Source organism: Chanodichthys erythropterus, chromosome 22 (genome assembly GCF_024489055.1).
Source record: "Chanodichthys erythropterus isolate Z2021 chromosome 22, ASM2448905v1, whole genome shotgun sequence".
NCBI lineage: Eukaryota > Metazoa > Chordata > Actinopteri > Cypriniformes > Xenocyprididae > Chanodichthys > Chanodichthys erythropterus.
The window spans coordinates 24,107,546-24,128,806 of NC_090242.1; the positions used below are offsets into that span (position 1 = coordinate 24,107,546).

Consider the following 21,261-nt stretch of genomic DNA (forward strand, 5'->3'; position numbering starts at 1 on the left):
CTTTTTAGTTTAGAATAAAATTCAATAATTAGTTATGAATAGTAGGTTTTTATATTCATAGCTATAAAAATTGTAACCAGATGTACATCTGTTTTCACACAGTAAAGTTGCATCATGCAGAGATCTTACCTCAGTAAGTTTGGGGCCCAAACAATGGCCAAATTCTTTGTATGCATGTTTGTTACATAGCTGAAGGTTGCTAAGTGGGAAAGATGCCTCATAAGAAACTCAAGGGTCCTAAAAGAGAAACATAAATACTAAACATTAAACCTACAGATGCATTAAAATCAGAAGCCAACTAAAATTAGCATAATGCACTAGATTCAGGAGCAAACTCGTTCAAGTAATGTTAAGTAATTACAATACTTGTAATAACAGCCTACATTTTCCTCAGTCATAGATATACTTGAACTGCATTAGTGATATAATTAGTATGCTTAATGCAGTAGATGAATAAAAAGGCTCTAACATTAGAAAAATGTGGCTTTGTTGGAGAACTGCGAGTCCTGCAGCAACCAACAGAGGGCACTGTGGTCATTTACAAACCTATAATGTGGAGGTGGCAGCTGCTGAATGACATCATGTATTTTGATCAGCCTCTCCTCATCAGTGGCTGCTGACACAGCCTCCTAAAAAGGAGAAGAGTGGGTGTAAATCAGGGTCACTGCATCTAGAGCAGCTCTAAACAAAAATATTTTCAAACCCATGTTCACACTGTACTGCAGACTGAACAAAAGCACATGGTCAGTCCCATTTCCTGTGCATTATAGTTTTACTGCTTCCATAGCAACCAGAAAACATTTATGCAGTCTTTACTCTGTCCTTTTTTTTTCCATTTGCAGTGACTTTTATCAAGAGATGCTGTAAATGTCAGTACGGTGTTTGGCATGCAGCTGAACTCCTTACGAAGCAGGGCTCTAAGAAACAAACCATTCATTTTGTATGCTCATTAAAAGCAATCAATAGAACAAATGACCACTGCACTGCTTTGCCAGTTTTATCACACTAAGGACTAAAAAGGTTTTGATAGCATGGTTGTTCTAGTATAATAGGTGCTCTCAGCTATTTGTATGACAAAGAGTGTATAGAGTGTGTGTCTGAGAAAAGGCTCTTTAAAAGGATAAAAACGAACCGAGAATTTCTCATACAGCTGGTAGGTGAGAAGTGGGTTGGGAAGCTCTCGAAAGTACAGCTTGCAAAGGGAGCCCACGCAGTGTATGTCCTGAATGTAAACATCTTTTGTCAGATCCGGGATCTGTTCAGAGTCAAATTCATGCCTAAAGAGAGAGAAAGGAAGTGTTTTGGGCTTCAAGTATTTAGAAACACAAAGACATTGTAGGCTATTTGGTGTGCTTAAATAAATTTCAACCAATTTGGAAGATATGAAGGAACCATCAACTAATACTGGTTGTAAAATGGGCTATGCCAATATCTAAAGAGACTACTTTTACACAAAAAAAAAATTGTTGACAGTAAATGAAATGCAAAAACTGCTGAAATAAAACACTTATTTTAAATATCCTAATGCACAAAGTATGCATTAAATTGATCAATAGTGGCAGTAAAGATTACACAAGATTTCTTCTGCAAATGAATGCCGTTCTTTTTCTGTCTATTCATGAAAGAATCGATTCATAAAAGAATTTAAATAAAAATAAAATATATAAAACTAGTTAAGTTATTTTGAACGGGAATAATACACCAATCAGGCATAACATTATGACCACCTTCCTAATATTGTCTTGGTCCCCTTTTTGCTGCCAAAACAGCCCTGACCCGTAGAGGCATGGACTCCACTAGACTCCTGAAGGTGTGCTGTGGTATCTGGCACAAAGATGTTAGCAGCAGATCCTTTAAGTCCTGTAAGACGCGAAGTGGGGCCTCCATGGATTGGACTTGTTTGTTCAGCACATCCCATAGATTCAGCACATCGATTGGATTGAGATCTGGGGAATTTGGAGGCCAAGTCAACACCTCATTCTCATTGTTTGTGCTCCTCAAACCATTCCTGAACCATTTTTGCTTTGTGCTCACGTGCCCACTGTTGGGGCTTTCGGCGGTGGACGGGGTCAGCATGAGGACCCTGACTGGTCTGCAGCTATGTAGCCCCATACGCAAACAAACTGTGATGCACTGTGTATTCTGACACCTTTCTATCAGAACCAGCATTAACTTCTTGAGATATTTGAGCTACAGTAGCTCATCCGTAAGATCGGACCACATGGACCAGCCATTGCTCCCCACATGCATCAATGAGCCTTGGCCGCCCATGACCCTGTTGCTGGTTCATCACTGTTCCTTTCTTGGACCACTTCTGATAGATACTGACCACTGCAGACCGGAAACACCCAACAAAAGCTGCAGTTTTGGAGATGCTCTGACCCAGTCATCTAGCCATCACAATTTTGTCCTCGTCAAACTCGCTCAAATCCTTACTCTTGCCCATTTTTCCTGCTTCTAACACATCAACTAAGGACAAAATGTTCACTTGCTGCTTAATATATCCAACCCCCTAACAGATGCCATGATGAAGAGATAATCAGTGTTATTCACTTCACCTGTGGTCAGTGGTCATAATGTTATGCCTGATTGGTTTATTTCACAATATTACTCTTTTTACTGTATTGATCAAATTATTGCAACATGCAAAAAATATTAGCAACTCTCAACTTTGGAACAGTAATGTAATATTAACTTTACATTTAAAAGGTAAAAAAAAGGGTACATTTAGAAACAAAGGGGAGGAAAAACTTGTTAACTGGCCAAGCGAACAAGTCAACTTTTCCTAGACAAGGTAATGAACCCCATCTAATCTCTTTGGGTCCCCTCATATCCTGCTGTATTTGAGAATACAAACATTCCCATCACAAAATGTTATTAGCAGCAGCTTAATGTTCAGCCATTGCATTCAGAGTTTCTCAACCAGTATGATAAATCCCTATCTCTGCTACTTGCAATTAAGGAAGTGTGTTTATGTCCTACCGCAGCTTCTGAATGTTGGAGGCAATCCCAGAGAGACGGTACATTCCATCAACCACTCCATGTTTCTCAATGAACTCAGTGCAGCTCTTGAGTACCTGGGGGACTAGAGGTTTAGACAAAATGTTACTGGAGCATCCTTTTTGGCACATAATCTGAGATACTTGTCAAAATGCCAACAGAATAGAATGCCAAATTCTTTATGCAGTTAATCTTTGATTTTGTTAGATATAAATAACTTTGTTGTTGTAGCACATGTCCGATTATCAGATAACAGATCTGTGCTCTCCTATATAAGCAGAGGTAATAGGTTCACATTTGCTCCAGTGGCATTAGACAAACTCCAGAGCTCCAATGAGACCTTGCAATGTTTCACCCAGAGAAATCAGTCACAGACAACCCTGACTGGCCTCTAGTCTTGGCAAACTTTATCCGACAGATGAGTGATTCCAAGGCTCTCAGAGCCCGCTGTTCATCTTCATTCCGGACATAGCAGTCTGAAGCACAAAATCCTTAAAAATGCACGAAAATTCTGTCTCTAAGCCATCTCCAAAATCATTCAGCGCTTCAAAATAAGGATGACCTGGGGCCATTGTGAGTGTGTTTCAGGGCAGCTGATGCAGCTGTCACATGCCCTATAAGGCCAGTAATACACTGTCAGAATGTTTTATGTTCATTGATCATGTACATGCGTTTTTATGCCTTGCAAATGCTGTATGTCACCAAGCTAAAGTTGTCTAGATGGCAAATACAGACAAATTGTCAAAATTGTGAATGACTTGTGATAGTCTTGGAAGCATTAAATTACGGCTGTATAACTTCCAATTGTTTATGCAAATAATTAATTATTCCAGTGATGGCAAAGCTAAAAGTTCAGTGTCACATGAAATCATTCTAATATGCAAATATGGTGCTCAAGAAACATTTCTTATTATTATCAATGAATGAAAATAGTTTTTCAGGATTTATTGATGAACAGAAAGCTCAAAAGAACATTTATTTGAAAAAGAAATGGTTTTCTTACATTATAAATGTATTTATTGTCACTTTTAGTCAATTTAATGTGTCCTTACTGAATACAAGTATTCATTTCTTTGAAATAAAATCTTACTGATCCCATATTTTTTAATGGTAGGTTTTGCTGCACCAAAAAAGACATTTATTTAATTGTTTGTCGATGTTATCACTGGCCCCACTCAATAAATAACAAAACTAATTGCTTGATTTGGCCAGCATATCTTTTGAGCCCTTTGAAAAATGCAGCAAGTTACATCAGAGGCAAACATCCTAATGGCTCCAACTGAGAAAGATTTAAAAAAAAGAAAAGAAAAAAAAAAGTGATTAATATGTTTAAGTGCATTGCAGGGAGGTCTGCAGAGCTTTATGTTAGTATGACTGATCCATACTAATTACTCACCACTTGAACAAAGTGTTTATCCATGTCGTCTCACGTTCCTCTGAGATCAGAGTGTCTGAGACAAAGAGTACACAGTCTGCCATTACCTGTTTTACAAACACATTAAAGATGTGTGCGCTCATGGGTGGGAGTGGGCAGTGAAAGCAACAAAAAGTTCAGATCTTGGTAGCAAATCTAAACTTTATCATCTATATAACCCACTACAATGGGTGACCGTTTGTAACAGGTTTTAGGAACACATTTTTAAAGAATTCCAAGAATTTCCTCAGGGAAGGAATGTCCGTTCTTAGGAATTTTAATAAAAGTGATTTTTTTTTATTTTATTTTTAAACGCAATGGTCGAGCAGTCACACCAAGTTGTGCAGATCCTGTTTGAAAAGGACAAGGCTTAGATTGTAAGGGCAAGCAATGGCTCAAGGAGGATTTGAAGTCAAACAAATGGAGCAAATGCTGAAGGCTGCCAGGGAGCTTTGAATCAATGGGGAAGAAATCTCCAGACACAGCCCCCTAACCATTCCTACTGACCTTTAGACCCCTTTAAGCCAATCTGTTGCCACAGCAACCCATGCAGGCAGATCCAAGGGTGACTCTATGGGAAGGGGTTAGCTATGCTTTCCAGCCCACCCACACAGAGTCAAAAAAAAAAAAAATAGTGTCAAGCACCGTCTGGAGCACGACCATGAGTAGGACCAGAACAGACAAAGCTCACCATCATGGCCGGAGTTGAGAAGATGCTCTCCTAGGTCACAGCCAAACACCCTCTCCCTGAGGATACCTCTTTGCTTCAGCTTCTGCTTGGTCGGCCTGGACTTCATGAATGTGCGCAGAAAAGTGATCAGTTTCCCGTGCTTCTTGGACACTGAAAGATAAAAATTAAAATATGCACATTTAATTAAATATTCATGTCAGGGAATACTGCAAGCAGCGCAACAATAAATGACCCAAAGAAAATGCAGTTTAACAACACAGGCCAGTGCCAGTCACACCATGTGAGTGAGCCAATATCTTACGAAATGAAGAAAAGTAAAAGCACTGGGTTGTGTGAGAATAACAAGTTTATGCATTAACCCTTTTCCTTTACTGAAGGAATTTTTCAAATCCTACATTGTAAGTGTTGCTTGAATTTCATCAACCAAAAAAAAAAAAAAAAAAAAAAAAAAAATTACATAATTCACCCAAATTCCTCCAAATACATCCTCCATCTTTTGGTGTTTGCTCTACATCTTGTATAGCAAAATCAAACCACTTTATTCTCTGTGGATCAATGCAACGGTTATAGAAACCAAAAGTACAGCATAATGTAATCAACTATGAATGATGCATGATGCTGAAACTTGAAACTAAGCTCAGCTTTGGAAGAAAAAAGCCTGATGATGAATGGCTGACATAGAACATCTGTGAAAGTCTTCTTAAAGTAATAAATGCTTCCTTTCATTTTATTTTTGAAGGAGGCCAAGAAGCAGGAAGGACGTCTCAAGCTGTTTGGTCTCCGGAGCAGCTTGCGTTGACATTACACCGACAGTAACTGCCTGTCAGAGGTCAAAAATCAGCAGCCTGACCTAGAATTTGCATTGAGAAACTCTTGGACGCGGCAGAGGAAAAGTATCAAAAGAGAAATCCCAAAGATTTGACAGGAACACAAAAATGCAAAGTATTTTCACTGGATTTATAAAACCCCATATTGCAATTGCTAATTCAACGAGTCGTTTTCATTGTTTCTCATAAAATATTAGCAAACTTAGCCTAAATATTACAAACCCAAGAAATATTTGCATAAGCTGTGAATCAGCAAACAATCTGTTGCCGGAAACAATTTCAGCGCTATTACAAATGCAGCTGGGATTCCTGAAAAACCATACACTGGTTCATCTGTGTTTATGTTTGCGTGGGCACATGTGGTGGATTTAGTAGTAGAAAGAGTACAAATTATTAGCAAAATAATTGCAAATATCACACTGCTGTTTATTTCAACAGTTTAACTCCCTGTTGATTTTAAAGATGTGATTCTTTGCATGCTGAAACCACAGTGGACGTGGCAAGGGGACATCTGCCAGCTGTGATCTCATCTGTTCCTTTGTGTCTTTACCTTTTAAAAAGGCACATTACTGAGTATTTTTCCTCATAAAAAAATATTGAAATTTCTCCAACAAGCAGTTGCAACTGCTCTGAAGGCAATTAATCCTTTCATATCCAGTTGAGGTTGATAATAAAAAGAGCTGTTGTAGGAATTTCCTGTTCTACTTTTCAAGAGCCAATAAAGTAACTGCCACGCATTTCACAAATCCTCGTATTCTGAACACCACAACAAACCAAATACAGGGCATGTGTTGAAGTTCACAGAAGTTGCAAGACCGTCTGTTATTGAAGAATGAGTGTTTCCTGCAGGCTGCACTTTACCTCTGCTGAGGAGACACTGATGACGTCACAGTGCAACGTAAGTGACTGACACATACGTTTTTCTTTTCTACCTCCAAATCAAAGTTCAGCTTTGTTTGAAACTCTTTTTTGTGTGAGTTCAGATGACTTGCCACAAATTTCTCTGGTTTTAGTAATAAAATCACTTATTAATGATAAATAATAAAATCACAAATATTTTAAACCCTAATTTTTCAGCAGATCAAATGAATAAACCCTAAATAATTCCTACACAAGTTTGCCTATTAAATACACTTCAGCTAGATCTACAAGTCTGAGATAGTTGGATTATCACTAAAAAAACAACTACATAACTTACCTCAATGTTAAATATCCATAAAAAAGGGCAGAAAAACAGTGCTTGAGTGTTCTTAAGTTTTTCAGGCTGCAGCTGCTGTAAAGAGCTTGAGACACTGTGGTGAAGGATCATCACAGACTGCTTTCTCTCTCACTCTCCCTGCCAGCCGGTAAAAGCTAATAGTCAGCATGCATTCTTTCCTCTTTGCCTTTTCCCTCCTCTCCAAGTTTGTCCAGCCCCTAATATCAACTTTCAACAGTGTTGGCTTCTAACTGCAAAGATCAGGGTGTGAGCAGCCGCACAACCCAGAGAATGTCAGTTTCAGCCTGCAGGCTACTGCCTTTATCAAATATCCAATGTCGAGTGATGAATGTGGTTTAAAAAACAATGGCAGTACAACACAGCTGTCTCCTGTGATGTTCTAATAGGCTACAGCCTAAATAAGATTTAAAATAAGCAACCCATATATATATATATATATATATATATATATATATATATATATATATATATATATATATATATATATATATATATATATATATATATATATATATATATATATATATATATATATATATATATATATATATATATATATATAAAAAAGAAAAGGAAAAAAAAAAGCATTAAGTCAGACTAAGATACACATAGCTACACCAGCAGGGCAACAAAAATTCACTCTTTCTAAAGAAACCCATTCATAGCCAAGGCCATGTTCCATTCAGCTTTTACAACCCAGACTAACATGGTACAGCCATAAGGAATTGACAAAGACAACCTTGTCTGAGCTCTAAAGCAACAGGATTGTGGCTAAACTGCAAAATGCGTATCTCTCTGTTATTTGACAAAGTAACGCTGACCCAGTGATGTTATCACTGTGATAATCACACACAAAACCATTCAAAATTTTAGGGTCGGTAAGATTGTCATATTTTTGAAAGTTCCTTATGCTCACTGAGGCTGTTTATTTGATCAAAAATACAGTAAAACTAGTGTACAAAAACACAAATAAAATGTTATAAAGCGATGAGAATACTTTTTGTGTGCCAAAAAACAAAACAAAATAATGACTTTATTCAACAATATCTAGTGAGGGGAGATTTCAAAACACTTTACGCAAAGCTTTGCGACTCTTGTTTCGAATCAGTTGTTCAGAGTGTATATCAAACTGCTAAAGTCACGCCCCCCAGTAGTGAACCATTGAAATTTCAGGCTTGTTTGAGATGCATCGACGCTGCGCAGACTGATCAGCGTATGACATCAAAGTACCGCAAGAGCGATTCAAAAGCATAACCACTGATTCGAATCAAAACATTCGTAAAGCATCGAATCTTCACGAAGCAGTGCTTTGAAATAGCCCATCACTAGATATCATTGAATAAAGTCGTTTCGTTTTTTTGCCGCACAAAAAGTATTCTTGACGCTTCATAACATTAACGTTGAACCACTGTAGTCACATGAATTAAGTATGTCTTTAGCAGTTTTCTGGGCATCTGAAAGTGTTAATTATCTTGCTGTCAAGATGTCTCACTGAGACATCAGATTTTATGAAAATATTTTAATTTGTGTTCAGAGGATGAACAAAGGACTTACCGGTGTGGAATATCATGAGGGTGAGGGTGAGTAATTAATGACAGCATTTCCATTTTGGGGTGAACTTTTACTAATACATAATTAACAAAGAGTTGTATTTGCTAACATTAGTTAATACATTGTGAACAAACCGTGAACTGCTGTATTTTTTATTAACTAACATTAACAAAGATTAACAAATACAGTAACATGTATTGCTCATGGTTAGTTTTTAGTTAATACATTAACTAATGTTAAGTGTTACCAAAGTTTTTTTTTTCTTTTTTTCTCTTCATTTATTTATTGACACTTTTGATCAGTTTAACACATCCTTTCAAAATAAAAGGTATTAATCTTTTTACATATATAAAAATAATACTGACCCAAACTTCTGATTGGTAGTGTGTGTGCATATATACTGTACACACATACATATACAAGAACAAAGAATTTGGAGAACAAACAAACCTTGCGAACTACATCCAAATCATAATATCTGCTGACTTCAAAAGCCATTAAAAGTGTATTAATATGAAAGTGTACAAGTACAACAAACAACAATAAACCAGTCTCCCAACCCAACAGCTAATAGAAGTTCATATAAAAGTCTCTCTTTTCAGAACAAGCCAGTAAGGAAATACACAATCCCCTGAAGGACAAACGGACACATATTGCTATGTAAACCCAACACAGTTTCTCTCGTTCTCTCACAGTTCTTTCCAGCTGTCTTGGCTTGTTCACAGAGGCAGCTGCCCTTTACTCCACTGAGAGGAAGACATTGTTGCCCCACAAGGAAGTTAGGAACTGAGAGGGAGCTAAGGGAACTACATCTGGAGCAGCACCTGCTACAGCTGAGAATAAGGGAATGAAATAAATGCAATTTATTCTGTAAATGCGAAAGTGTCTGTAACAAGAAAGAAATGATTATACTCGAGATATTTTCATAACCTAGAATATGCATGCTATAAAACTTACAGCAACCTTTATCACTGTTACACCACCTGAAAGATAGGACGCTATGAGGTTAATCATTCACACAGGGAATTTGCTTAATGAGGTGAATGATTCATAAGGTGTTTTGTGTTATTTGATAGGCGTTTGTTGCTCAGCTGAAGCTCTGCAGGGGAGCAGAGAGGTATGCTATATTTGAGCATGCACAAAGGCTGAACACAAGAATGTGTTTGAGTCACCATGGAGAGACTAGTTCATATTGCCAGTGGACAATGCAGGGATTATTTTATAGCCTTTTTTAACCAGGGTCATGTAAATCAGCCAAGGAGTGTGTTGCAAAATAACTTCACAATGGGACTTTCTGGAAAACACAATGTGGTGCGCTTGAAAGAGCAGACAAGCTGTGCCATAAACTGACGTCACATACCTCTTTTTGAACACAGGCACATTAAATGTAGACTTAGTCAAAATAGCATGGACACACTGACATTAACATTCTGGTTGATACTGATAATTATTTTCATGTTAAGGCCGATACCTGATAAATGGCAGACATTAAAATTCTATACTGTTTTGCCTAAATAAAAAAATAAAAAAAATTATCAAGCGAATTTATGCATCATAACATATTTTATGGAAAATATTTAAATTTACATTTAAGTGTTATTCAATTAGTGTTTTCAAATATGAATTTAAAATTACTGTTTAAGGATGGCAAAAATGTAAAAATTTGGGATGCACATTTTTTAAGGACCGAATACGAGTACAGACACTTTTTTTCTAGTACTCGCCGATACCGATACATTTTTTTGGTGTTGCAGTTTTCCAAGCACAACACAGTGAAACTAATGAATGTAGGACAGCTTCTTTATTATTACTCTAATGAAAAAACAAATCTTGTGTGCTTGTCACAAACTTGAACAAAAATTTCACAGTGTCCAATAACCTTCAAAGGGCATAATTACCAATATATATATATAATTGTTGTTATATAAAAAGAAATACAGTAGGTTATTTACCATTTATAAATTTATGTAATATTACATTTACATGTACATTTATTAATATTAATGACAAATATAGGCTATGGTCCCTTTACTGACACATCCTGTTTTCACCCAAATGTTTACGTCCACTATGTGTGCATTTGACCATTCAGGCGCGAGGAGAACTGGGATCGCGTGGAAGAAAGAGAGAGCACCTGCGAGAGAAAGAGAGAGAGAGAGAGAGAGAAAGAGAGAGAGCGAGCGCGAGCGTGTGTGCTTCTTGTAGGTGTCATTCAGCATGATTTCGCCTATCCCACTAATTGATAACGAATTGTGATTGAAAGCATGCAGTTCGCAATGCGTGTCTTGTCATTAATTTTGAAGTATTTTCACACCTCTGAGGCTGACATTGTTTATGCTGCTGCCGTCAGTGTGTCTGTGCACAGAAAATTCTGTCAGTTACGTCACGTGAGGTATCGGTCTATGGAATGGGGGGTATTTTTACGAGTACAAGTACATGAGCTTGGTATCTGTGCATCCCTAGTAAAAATATTTAAAAAATGAAACACCCAAATTAAAAAAAAAAATCTGTCAGGTTTCAGGATTTAAGTGAAATTAGGCATCAAAACAAGAAAAACTGAAGATTACATTTAACAGTGTTATTAAAATCTTAGCGTTTTTAAAGATTATTTTTAAATGAGCATTTAATAATGGCAAAGGTAAACTAAATATAAAAATATATATATAATATATATATATATAATATATATATAATATATATATATATATATATATATATATATATATATATATATATATATATATATATATATATATATATATATATATATATATATATATAAAAATTAAATAAAAATTGGTGATAAGGCAGCATTACAGTAAAATAAAATGCAAAAACTGATAAATAATCACATGCATTCAAATGCAGGTCGATCGAGAGAGAGAGAGTGCTATCAGGGTAAATCTATAAGACATGGGTCAAAGTCACAGACACCTGAAGAGTGGGAAGTGAAAAGTGAAAAACAAGACTCCATATTAGTTGTGCTTGCACCAGATCCTATATAGTTAACACATGATGTTAGGAAAGACCAGTGAAACGTCATTCTAATGCTATGGAGTGCCGGGAGTGTTCAGACCCATAAGCAGGCAACTGTGCGGAGATGCACAGGAGAGTTTGGGGTTAGTCCGTGTTAGACGTAGTACATGGATAAACAGTTTGGTCTACCTGAGCTCAGCCTGTAGGGGTTTAATGGGTCGGGTGCCAATGCACTGTCCTGCTTTATACTCTCCATCTCCAAATCTGCATGCCGAGAGTAGAGAAGGGAAGAGGGAAGGAGGGAGGTACCATGAGTAAGAGAACATGAGAACAACAGCTGCACATGCAGCTCTATTAGCTTAGCAATCTTTTAGGAGAGTTTTCCACCTCACTCCACATTTCCTGTCCATTAGGGAAATTTCACAACAGATCTGAAGGTGCCATAAATGATAAAAGCTGGTGCAGTAAAATTCATGTGAAAAAAAAACACTAGCCTATCGTGGATGAGAGTGCTCTAAGCTGCAATGCAAGAGAAACAGGTTTATGATACTGCCCAAGGACAACTGATCCATACAGGGAGAAAATGTGATAAAAGTAAGATAGTGAGAAGTGTGTGTGTGTGAGTGAGAGAGAGACAGAGAGAGAGAGAGAGAGAGAGAGAGAGAGAGAGAGAGAGAGAGAGAGAGAGAGAGAGAGAGAGAGAGAGAGAGAGAGAGAGAGAGAGAGAGAGAGAGAGAGAGAGAGAGAGACAGAGAGAGAGACAGAGACAGAGACAGAGACAGAGAGAGAGAGAGAGAGAGAGAGAGAGAGAGAGAGAGAGAGAGAGAGAGAGAGAGAGAAAGAGAAAAAAGCAAGAGATAGAGGGTGTGAGACTATGTTTGTGTGTATGTGTTTGAAAGGATGGTTAAAACAAAAACGAAATGGACATTTACTTGGCCTCGTGTCATTCCAAACCGGTATAACTTTTCTGAAACAAACCAAACTATCATACAAAACAAAACAAAAAAAACCCCCACAAAAAACACAGAAAACAATAGTCTTTACAGCTCCAAAAATAAAATATAAAACACAATAATAATAATAAAAAAATAAAAATTAAATAATTCTAAAAATGTTCCATGTAAAAAAAAAAAAAAGTCATACAAGTTTGGAACAACATGAAGGTGAGCGCGATGACTGTTTATTTTTGGGTGAACTAGCCCTTTAAGGCAAAAAAAGGAGGCGTTGGGGAGAATATACCAGCACGCACAGGGTGGGAACAGACTCCAGGAGGCCGGCCGCAGACCAGAACAGGGGGACGCTGAGGGAGCAGTGGAGGAAGCATGGTCAAATAACACATCAAACATGCAGTAAGTGCAAAGCAATGCAACATACAATCCAAATACATACCACAGGGTCAGGAGGTGTATAAGCAAGCAGTAAAAATGAGCTAAACCCCAGCAAAAAGCCTCTGCAGTGTTAATAAATCAAAGCTAATCATATAAACTCTGTGTGCCTCATTTTTTTTTCTTGCGTTGCCCTTAATCATGAAACCATAAAAAGCATTGTTGTAATTACGCACTAAGAGCACCAGGCTCTTTTCCGGGCTGACTGTGCTGTGCCATGTCATTGCATTTCTGCCATAATATTACTCCCACAAAATGTTTACCACAGAGCCCTCCCGCCCACATACTGCAAGCCAGGATTCTGATTGGTCTGATGTGTCATGGTGATGATTCACCCTTCAGCGAATGCCAATAAGCACTGATTTGATATACAAGAAACCAAACAGAAACATCTGAAGGTGATGGATAAGTCTTCAGAGGGCTTGGTAGGCCAGTTATTCCAAGTTATGATGTAAACCGACTGGTCATAAAGCGGTCCGCATGGTCCATGGCCACTCCAAATATGACTAAATGTATTACTCTTGTTATGATTGTGAAAGCTAGCAACAGTCAATTTGAGATGTCTATTAATCTAGTTGTTTCTTTTGACATTTGAGTATTTGGCCAGCGAGAGGTTGTGGGATAAACCGTGCCATGCAGCACATGTACACTCTCCAACAAACCATTTGGAGTGAAATCAGACAACAGCGCAACACCGATTTAACTACGAATGTGAAAAAATTGAAGAGGGTCAAAGAGTTCCTATGTGAGGAGAAGGGGGGGTAATGTAGACTGGGTGTGAACCACAAATTTCCCATGCAGTGTGTTGACGACGTGCTTCGAGATCTGAAACCTTGCATGTCTCACACCCAATTTGTTGAAATCTGAAGTGACACTTTCTTAAAAAGCAGCTGCACCGTTCCCAAGGACGTCAGGCTCCAAAACATCAAATTGTAGCTTGTAGTCTTTTCTTCATGGAGGTTTGAAGATCTGTGATTCATGCAACAGGACCCAGAGGCTCCAGTCAGCACCTGTTCCAGTTCACTCAAGTACACACACCACACAGACTCAATCCATGGCTGATTCAACACGTCACTTCTTGTACACTTTATTCCCATCCAAACTCTCTCGCTCTCAAACATGATTAATATCTTACTGCAACATATGAGTAACAAGCTAGCCTTCAAAACCCTGCATCTTTTCAAAGGCCCAACAGCCTTGGGAGGAATCTGAATGCTTATGAACAGCAAATGTGACCTTGTGTTTTGTTTCCTGATGATGTTTGCTCAGTTGGTGCTGTTTATAATGCCCTGCAGTGGAAGTAAGCCGTTTTGGGATGGTTAATACAGACGTGAGTAGAGGAACTGATGAGCTGTCCCAGCAAGATTTGAGGTACGTGTATGTGCGTGTATGTTTTGTGGTACCTGGTTTTGGCACTGAGTTGGTGACAGACTGTGGGACCTTGTCGTTTATCAGCTCCACACACTCGCTGGGAAAGAAGCCAACCTGTGGGGCGCAGAAAAGGTTTGAAAAGCTCCTTTTTCTGGAGACAGACATACCAAGGCTTCATCATATCACTCTGCATTCCTGCACTCAGTCACATTAAGAAAATAGCATGTCGCCATAACACAAAATATTAGTCTCAATACGTTATAATAATTCTTCTTGAGACAAACTACAAAGCTAAAATTATGAGAATAGCGAACTTTGAAATTTGACAGTTTACTGGACAGTCATGCGTTAAGTGTGGTGTTTATGTACACATAGGTATCAAACGCTTCAAACAGACAAGATTTGCTTGTTCTGACAGAGGAACTGTTCACTGATGACATCGACTCGCCTTCAGATCGCCGAGTTTCCAGGCATTCTGAATGTTTTTATTTTGTTGTGTTTAATAATTATGAATGGATTCGAGCAATATGCAGTCCTATGGTATCTTCCTGTGGTCTTGTTTGGTAAGGCAGGTTGACTTGTGCTTATTTAAGTTACTGTATAACTGCAGACATTCTTTACAACTTAAAATTACTTGCTCTGCTCAAAGTATGTTTTGAAGGTTTGAACACTGGAGGTTTAAATCGATCTTGAATTTCTTTTGTTTAAAAAAAAAATAACTGTTGAAAAGTAGTAACACTAGAATACAAATGTTTTTGTGAATAAAAAAGGGGGTGGGCATTGCAGTATTGTTTCAGAGAGGAGGGGGGCATGGGAGTAAAAAAGGTTGGGTACCACTGATCTAGGTTAACGTTAGAGCGAGCGGCCAAATAAAGTTGCAGTTACTTGCATGTTTCAAATGATAAGCCATATTTGATGTTGGAGGATAGGCGAATGTTTGGATTTCCTGCTTGACATACTGTAATTACTACAAGGACCTTACGTTAATGATCTGTCCCAAATGGAGTGCATGACTTTGCCACAAGGTTTGGTCGACTAAATCTCTTCTAGTCGGCTAACATTTTAGGGCTGCACGATATTGGAAAAAACTGACATTGCAATATTCTGTTTTTCTGCAATATATATTGCAATATTTTGTTTTTCTGCAATATATATTGCGATATGAAAAAACATCACCAGATGACTTGAATAGCTCTATTCGGAAAGAATGAATCATTCTAGAATAACTGGTATGATTTTGTAGGTGAGTGAATACACAGAAAATAATAAACAAATTACAAGATAGATAAATATAATAGAACAAAGATATAAATTAAATAAATAGTGCTTTTCAGGTAAGTCTAACAGTATTCAGGTACAGAAATTAAATAATCAAATGTAAAATAACACTGCATGATCTTCACTGTATAAATTAAATATAATGAATCTGTGTTAAAGCTACAAAAGTGATTTTTCTTTGTCTTTTGTTTGATTAACATCCATGACACAGAAAGCAGCAGGGGCTTCTGCACTTTAAGACCGACGGATGCGCGGCACGGATCCAAAATATTGTTACACATCCGGTTTTCTTTCTCAGTTGTTTTGTTAACCTAAGCCATAATCAATGGTGTTTATAGTTGATCTTTTACATGCATTTAAACTATTTTTCTGCATGTATGTGTTCGTTCAAGCACAAATAGATGTGGAAGAGAATGGCATGTGGTGTTCATGTGCGTCTGTGCGGCTCTGTGTGTGTGCACGTAGACATTGCACGTCTCCGTGAGCTCAAATGGTTTAAAAATTGCTTGAATGTTTAAACTGACAGGACCTAAAACATGTTGAAATGATAAACTTTGATAAACATGTATGATGGTCAAACTTTTGAACTGTGGTGTCTGATCTGTACGTATTAACGATCCCTATACTAGACATCGCACATCCTGTGATGTGACTATCACGGATGCGCACATCACGATTTCAATGCTAAAACGATATATCATGCAGCCCTAATTAGGGTGCAGCCCTAATTTTTTAAAAACAAATCCAAATCTACTCCATTGTAACATTCCAGATTCAAATAAAAGGGACAAAATCTTTGAAAACACTTAGCCTTGTACATTTCAAGAACCAACAACCTTGTAAACCTGCAGATAAAAGAACCCAAAAGAAATAAGTTAAGCAGTTTCTCACGCAGAAACATGAAAAAAAAGGACAATCAGACAAACTAACATGCTTGCCATGTTTTACAACTTATAGTTTGATTTTATCATTCTATCATTTACAAACCAATTGCAGATTACTTATGAATCAAGATAACAAAAGCCTTGGTTTTCTGTGTCATAAGAGCTTATCTTGAGGAAACATTAACCATGTCTTAGTATAACCTTGACTTTGTCAACAATCTCAGACCGTTTTAGCAAAACTCAAGTCTCTTCAACATCAGAACATGATTACCTTTCTGACACTCCCTGAGACCCTGCTGACATCAGAGTGTGCTGATTGTGGTGGTGACAGCTGGCATTGCTGTGCACTCATGCTCCAGACAGAAGCTGGCTACCTGACCCAGCTGTAGCCTGGCAGAGCTCAGCGTCAGACTGCCCCCCGATGGATCCAGCACACATCTGCCACCATGAGCCAGTCTCACTGCACAGGCCCTAGCAGTGGCTCAGTGGAGAAGCAAAAATGGCATAACGTGCCAAAACACTGCATACCGACTAGGCAAAACAAAGACTGCAATGCTGGGCATATGCTTGTGGGGCAATAAGAGAGAACGGTTTGGCAGGTTGGCAGAATGTGAAGTGACTCATGAGTGGGTTTGTGTACCCATGCACAAAGGTGAAGGATGAGCCATTCTCTTCTATTAAACTAGTGTTGTTTCACACACAGACCCATATTTTACACTGATAACAGTAATTTTGTTAGTGGTAACAACAAGTCCATCAGCTTGTTTTTTGACACTTTCCTAAATGGTGACAAAGCATTTGTAAAAGTATTTGCCAAATGGACCAAGAATGTTTTAAAATGTAACTTAAACATTGAATTTAAAAATGATTTAATGTACAGTTTTATTATTACATTTAACTATAAAATTGAAAAAAATTAAATAGTCTATTTGTCAGTTTGGAAAGTGATGTATTAATGTTTAACATTTAATTATTTTAAATAAGAATTATTTTCATATGTGTTTATTGTCACTTTGAAGGGTAATTTATTAATTCATCATTTTATTTCAATACATTTTACATGCAATACATTTTAAACATGAATTAATCTAATTCACATTATGTTAGTTTATTGTCAATTTTAAGTTAGTTATTTTATATTAATGCATTACTAGATTTAAATGTCATTTTAAATGAATAAATATGTATATTTATTTTAAACATTACCTGAACAAATTTTATTTCTATTTTTGTTCATTTGAAAAGTGACATCATTTATCCATTATTATTTGATTTTTTTTTTTTTTTTAACTGGTTCCTTCATTTTATTTTATTTTTGTGTAATTCCTGACTAGCTCCTCCATAGCAGCCAAGTGATTAAAGATCTGGGCAGGCAACACCATAGTTTGCAGGCTCAACTCTTATTAGAGACTGGTGAGCTATGATCAGTGCGAAAGCACTTAACTGTCTGTTGCTTCAGGGAGACTCTACCTGCAATTTCTGAACTGCCATGTACACTTAAAGTAGAGGACTAAATCACATGGAACAAACCTGGAAACCGTGTTTTCCTCTCCACCAGGTGGTGTCCTCTTTGGGTGGCATGTCTATTACGGAAACAATATCCCCCACCTAACAACGAAAGAGAAAATTATTAACAGCACTTATTCACAAAACAATCGTTATTATTATGGCAATCACATATCTTCAATACTGCATTAATCTGTCTTAATTTTTAGCCCAGTCACCTCAAATGACAGCTCATCAGCAGCCTGTGCAATGTAACGCTTGATCACGTGGGCCGCTGCGATAGCTGGAACATTTATGGATGACTCCTCATGCACCAGCAAATGATTCCCTTTGTTGTCAACCTGGAGAAAGAGATGAATTATGTTCAGTGAACATCCTTGACACTCACTGATTATTCATGTAAATAATAAGCGGTCAATCAGCTCTCTCAGTGGGCATCAAATCAGTACCTCCATCCATGTGAGGGCCGGCCCACAGTTGATCTTGTTATCAGCAATCGCTGAGAGACGGGAGAGGTAAGCCATCAGCATCTGGGAAACTGCCTGTTGGGAGAAAAGGAGCAAGAGAGGGAGGGTTAAGCAAGTATAACGGCTTCCAAAGGGGTAATTCTATAAATACAGAGTATTTTTACAGGGAGGTTAAAGGCGCACATAAACTTGAAGAACGAATGGTTCGAGTTTGCATACTTTCTCATTACAAAATAGTAGGGTAGGTGTAAGGAATGCAGCTTTCTGTTTAGAAACTGCGTAGAGTTTGGGCATAGCACACATTAAACGTAGAATTAAAATCTATGTATATTTAAGTATGCAACTCATGAAAACTGCTGTTCGTGTTTCTACACACTCTCCAAATCAATGCTAGTCTCTACAGTGAAAGACGCAGTAAAGGGCTTGGTGTACATGTATTTGCGGCATAAGTCTGTCATTGTTTTTTGGAGTATATGTTTGGTGACTGTGGTTACTTTAAAAGGGCTGAAGTTGCACTCTGAGATATAAAATGATCTGGATTATACTTCCACAGCTTGCATAAAAACTAATATAGCAGGAAGAGGAGAGGTGGAGCAGTCTCATATTCATACAGCTCAAAAGATCTGTCTAATAAAAGAGCTCTACCACACATCTCTTTCTAAAACTTTACATCCTATTTAAACCCCATTACATACAGCTCAGACTAAAAATACAGTAGTTATAATAAATTATTTCCTAGTGGAAAAGAGACAGTAAGATGTCAGCTCATCAGCAAAGAGCTAAATGTTTAAACCTGCAAGTGTGTGTGTGTGCGTGTGTGTGTGTGTGTGTGTGTGTGTGTGTGTGTGTGTGTGTGTGTGTGTGTGTGTGTGTGTGTGTGTGTGTGTGTGTGTGTATTATATATATATATATATATATATATATATATACTTTTTTATATACATTTCTTAAACCTCAGTTTCCAGAATTAACTGAAGGTAAAGTTGCTCTATAAAACGTCAATGTGTGTTTGTGATATTCCGCATATTCCCAGTTTGGCCTACTTCATTTGTTTTAAATGTCATAACGCATCCATGTGTGTATACATAATGCATAGTTATACAAAAGTCAAAACAAAAGTACTAAATCTAATCTAAATCACTAATCAAGCCGGTATCTGTCTCTCAGAAAAGATCGAATTGATGCACTTTCATACAGAATGGTAAAAATGTTTATTCAAATACTTTTCCAACTCACAGCATATATACATATGGCAAATATTGGAGGGTATTTAGGCCAAATATAAACCATAACAATGTACAAGACATGGCCAAAGATATAACTGCTGTTTAAAAATTTGGGGTAATTCTATTTTATTTTTATTTTTCCCCATTCAGCAAGGATGCATTAAATATATCAAATGGGACAGTGAAGACGAAAATGTTAAAATATTCATTATGCTGTTTTTTTAAAAACTAAACTTTATAATCCCCCCAAAATAAGGGGTCTGATGCCATATAGTGTACATATTAGTATAATATAATATGAAAAGCAAGTGTTTTTGTGACTGGTGAACAGCCTACGAGAGAAAACATGAAATACATGTACCAGTGAAAGCCCATAAGAGTTTATTCATTATCCACAGAGCACTGATGTGATCTGTTCCAGCTGCACATGTCCCAAGATCCACACTCCTGTCAATTCTTTTCCCAAACATATGCTGGTACAGACTCACCAAAATGTAAAACAAAGGCCAAAGGGGGCTGTAACAGAAGCATAATTAGGCCAAAGACGACCCTATAGACAGCTGCAGGATTTCTCATATTTGATACAGCTTCAAGTACCTCCAGAATCCATGGCAACTCTGCTTGTGTTGACTATACTAGAGAACACTGTGAAGGAAGTATGTAAACAGAAGTTGAACAGAGTTCTCTAATCATACGGTTGCCTGCTTCAGTTATTTGCTCATGTTATGTTGTGCTCATGTGCTAATGAGGCTAATTTGTGTGAGATATCACATATTTAATGCATAGGCAAACCTCATAATGAGATCGTCCTTTGAGGTGTTTGTTCCAATAAATCAGAGCCAGTTAAACTTTTAAGATTATCTCAGGGCTTGTAATACCAGGCCTCTATATTGAGACCATTTCAGTCGCATTTGAGACTAAAAGTAACTGTGTGTGACTGTGAAAAAATATTTAGGTGCACTGGTGTGAATGACCCGATCAATTCTCATGGACAGATCTATAATACAATCGGAATAAAAAGCAGAACTCATCTACACTGAACAAAAGTTATGTTTCATACTGCAATCGGCTTCTTTTCATTCTAAGACTTTACTTCAGTCAGCAGATCAAGTGCAAAAGACGTGCGCAAAGGACTACACTTGAAAGATTGTTTACAAGGTGAAACAGGTATGACGCACTTATCAGTCTTATGCTGCAGAGGTTTCAGCAAAATTAACTGGAAATGCTACATTTGGATTATCATAAGTAAGGTCGGAAATTAACGAGGGCTTGGGGCAAAAATGCCTCAAAATTAAAAAAAAAAAAACATACACTGTTATGAATGCCTGTGAGCATACTTTCACTTTTGAAGTAGCGGCAGTTGCTTGAATGGTGGGTGTGTTCGTTATTATTTTTAATGAAAAACAAAACAACAAAACAGTGCAATGACAAACTCGCTTAAATATGCACGTTTAGATTTCGCTTTT

The 21,261-nt window shown here is 37.4% G+C and overlaps 1 protein-coding gene across 8 annotated transcripts in view; it reads right to left on the reverse strand.

Annotated features, from left to right (window-relative positions):
* Positions 1–21,261, reverse strand: part of arhgap32b (Rho GTPase activating protein 32b) — a 115,117-nt gene that overhangs the window by 8,742 nt on the left and 85,114 nt on the right. For 2 of the 8 annotated variants that reach the window (XM_067375319.1, XM_067375322.1), the window contains 11 exons: positions 18,552–18,644; positions 18,321–18,443; positions 18,127–18,204; positions 14,467–14,548; positions 12,928–12,978; positions 11,868–11,942; positions 5,106–5,255; positions 2,983–3,085; positions 1,133–1,277; positions 547–629; positions 130–237 (listed from right to left, as the gene is read on the reverse strand). In XM_067375319.1, coding sequence (XP_067231420.1) covers positions 130–237; positions 547–629; positions 1,133–1,277; positions 2,983–3,085; positions 5,106–5,255; positions 11,868–11,942; positions 12,928–12,978; positions 14,467–14,548; positions 18,127–18,204; positions 18,321–18,443; positions 18,552–18,644 — 1,091 coding nt within the window. Of the gene's footprint in view, positions 1–129; positions 238–546; positions 630–1,132; positions 1,278–2,982; positions 3,086–5,105; positions 5,256–7,130; positions 7,404–11,867; positions 11,943–12,927; positions 12,979–14,466; positions 14,549–16,867; positions 18,099–18,126; positions 18,205–18,320; positions 18,444–18,551; positions 18,645–21,261 lie in introns of those variants that run through there. The other 6 variants (XM_067375320.1, XM_067375321.1, XM_067375323.1 and 3 more) reach the window with 6 other exon arrangements.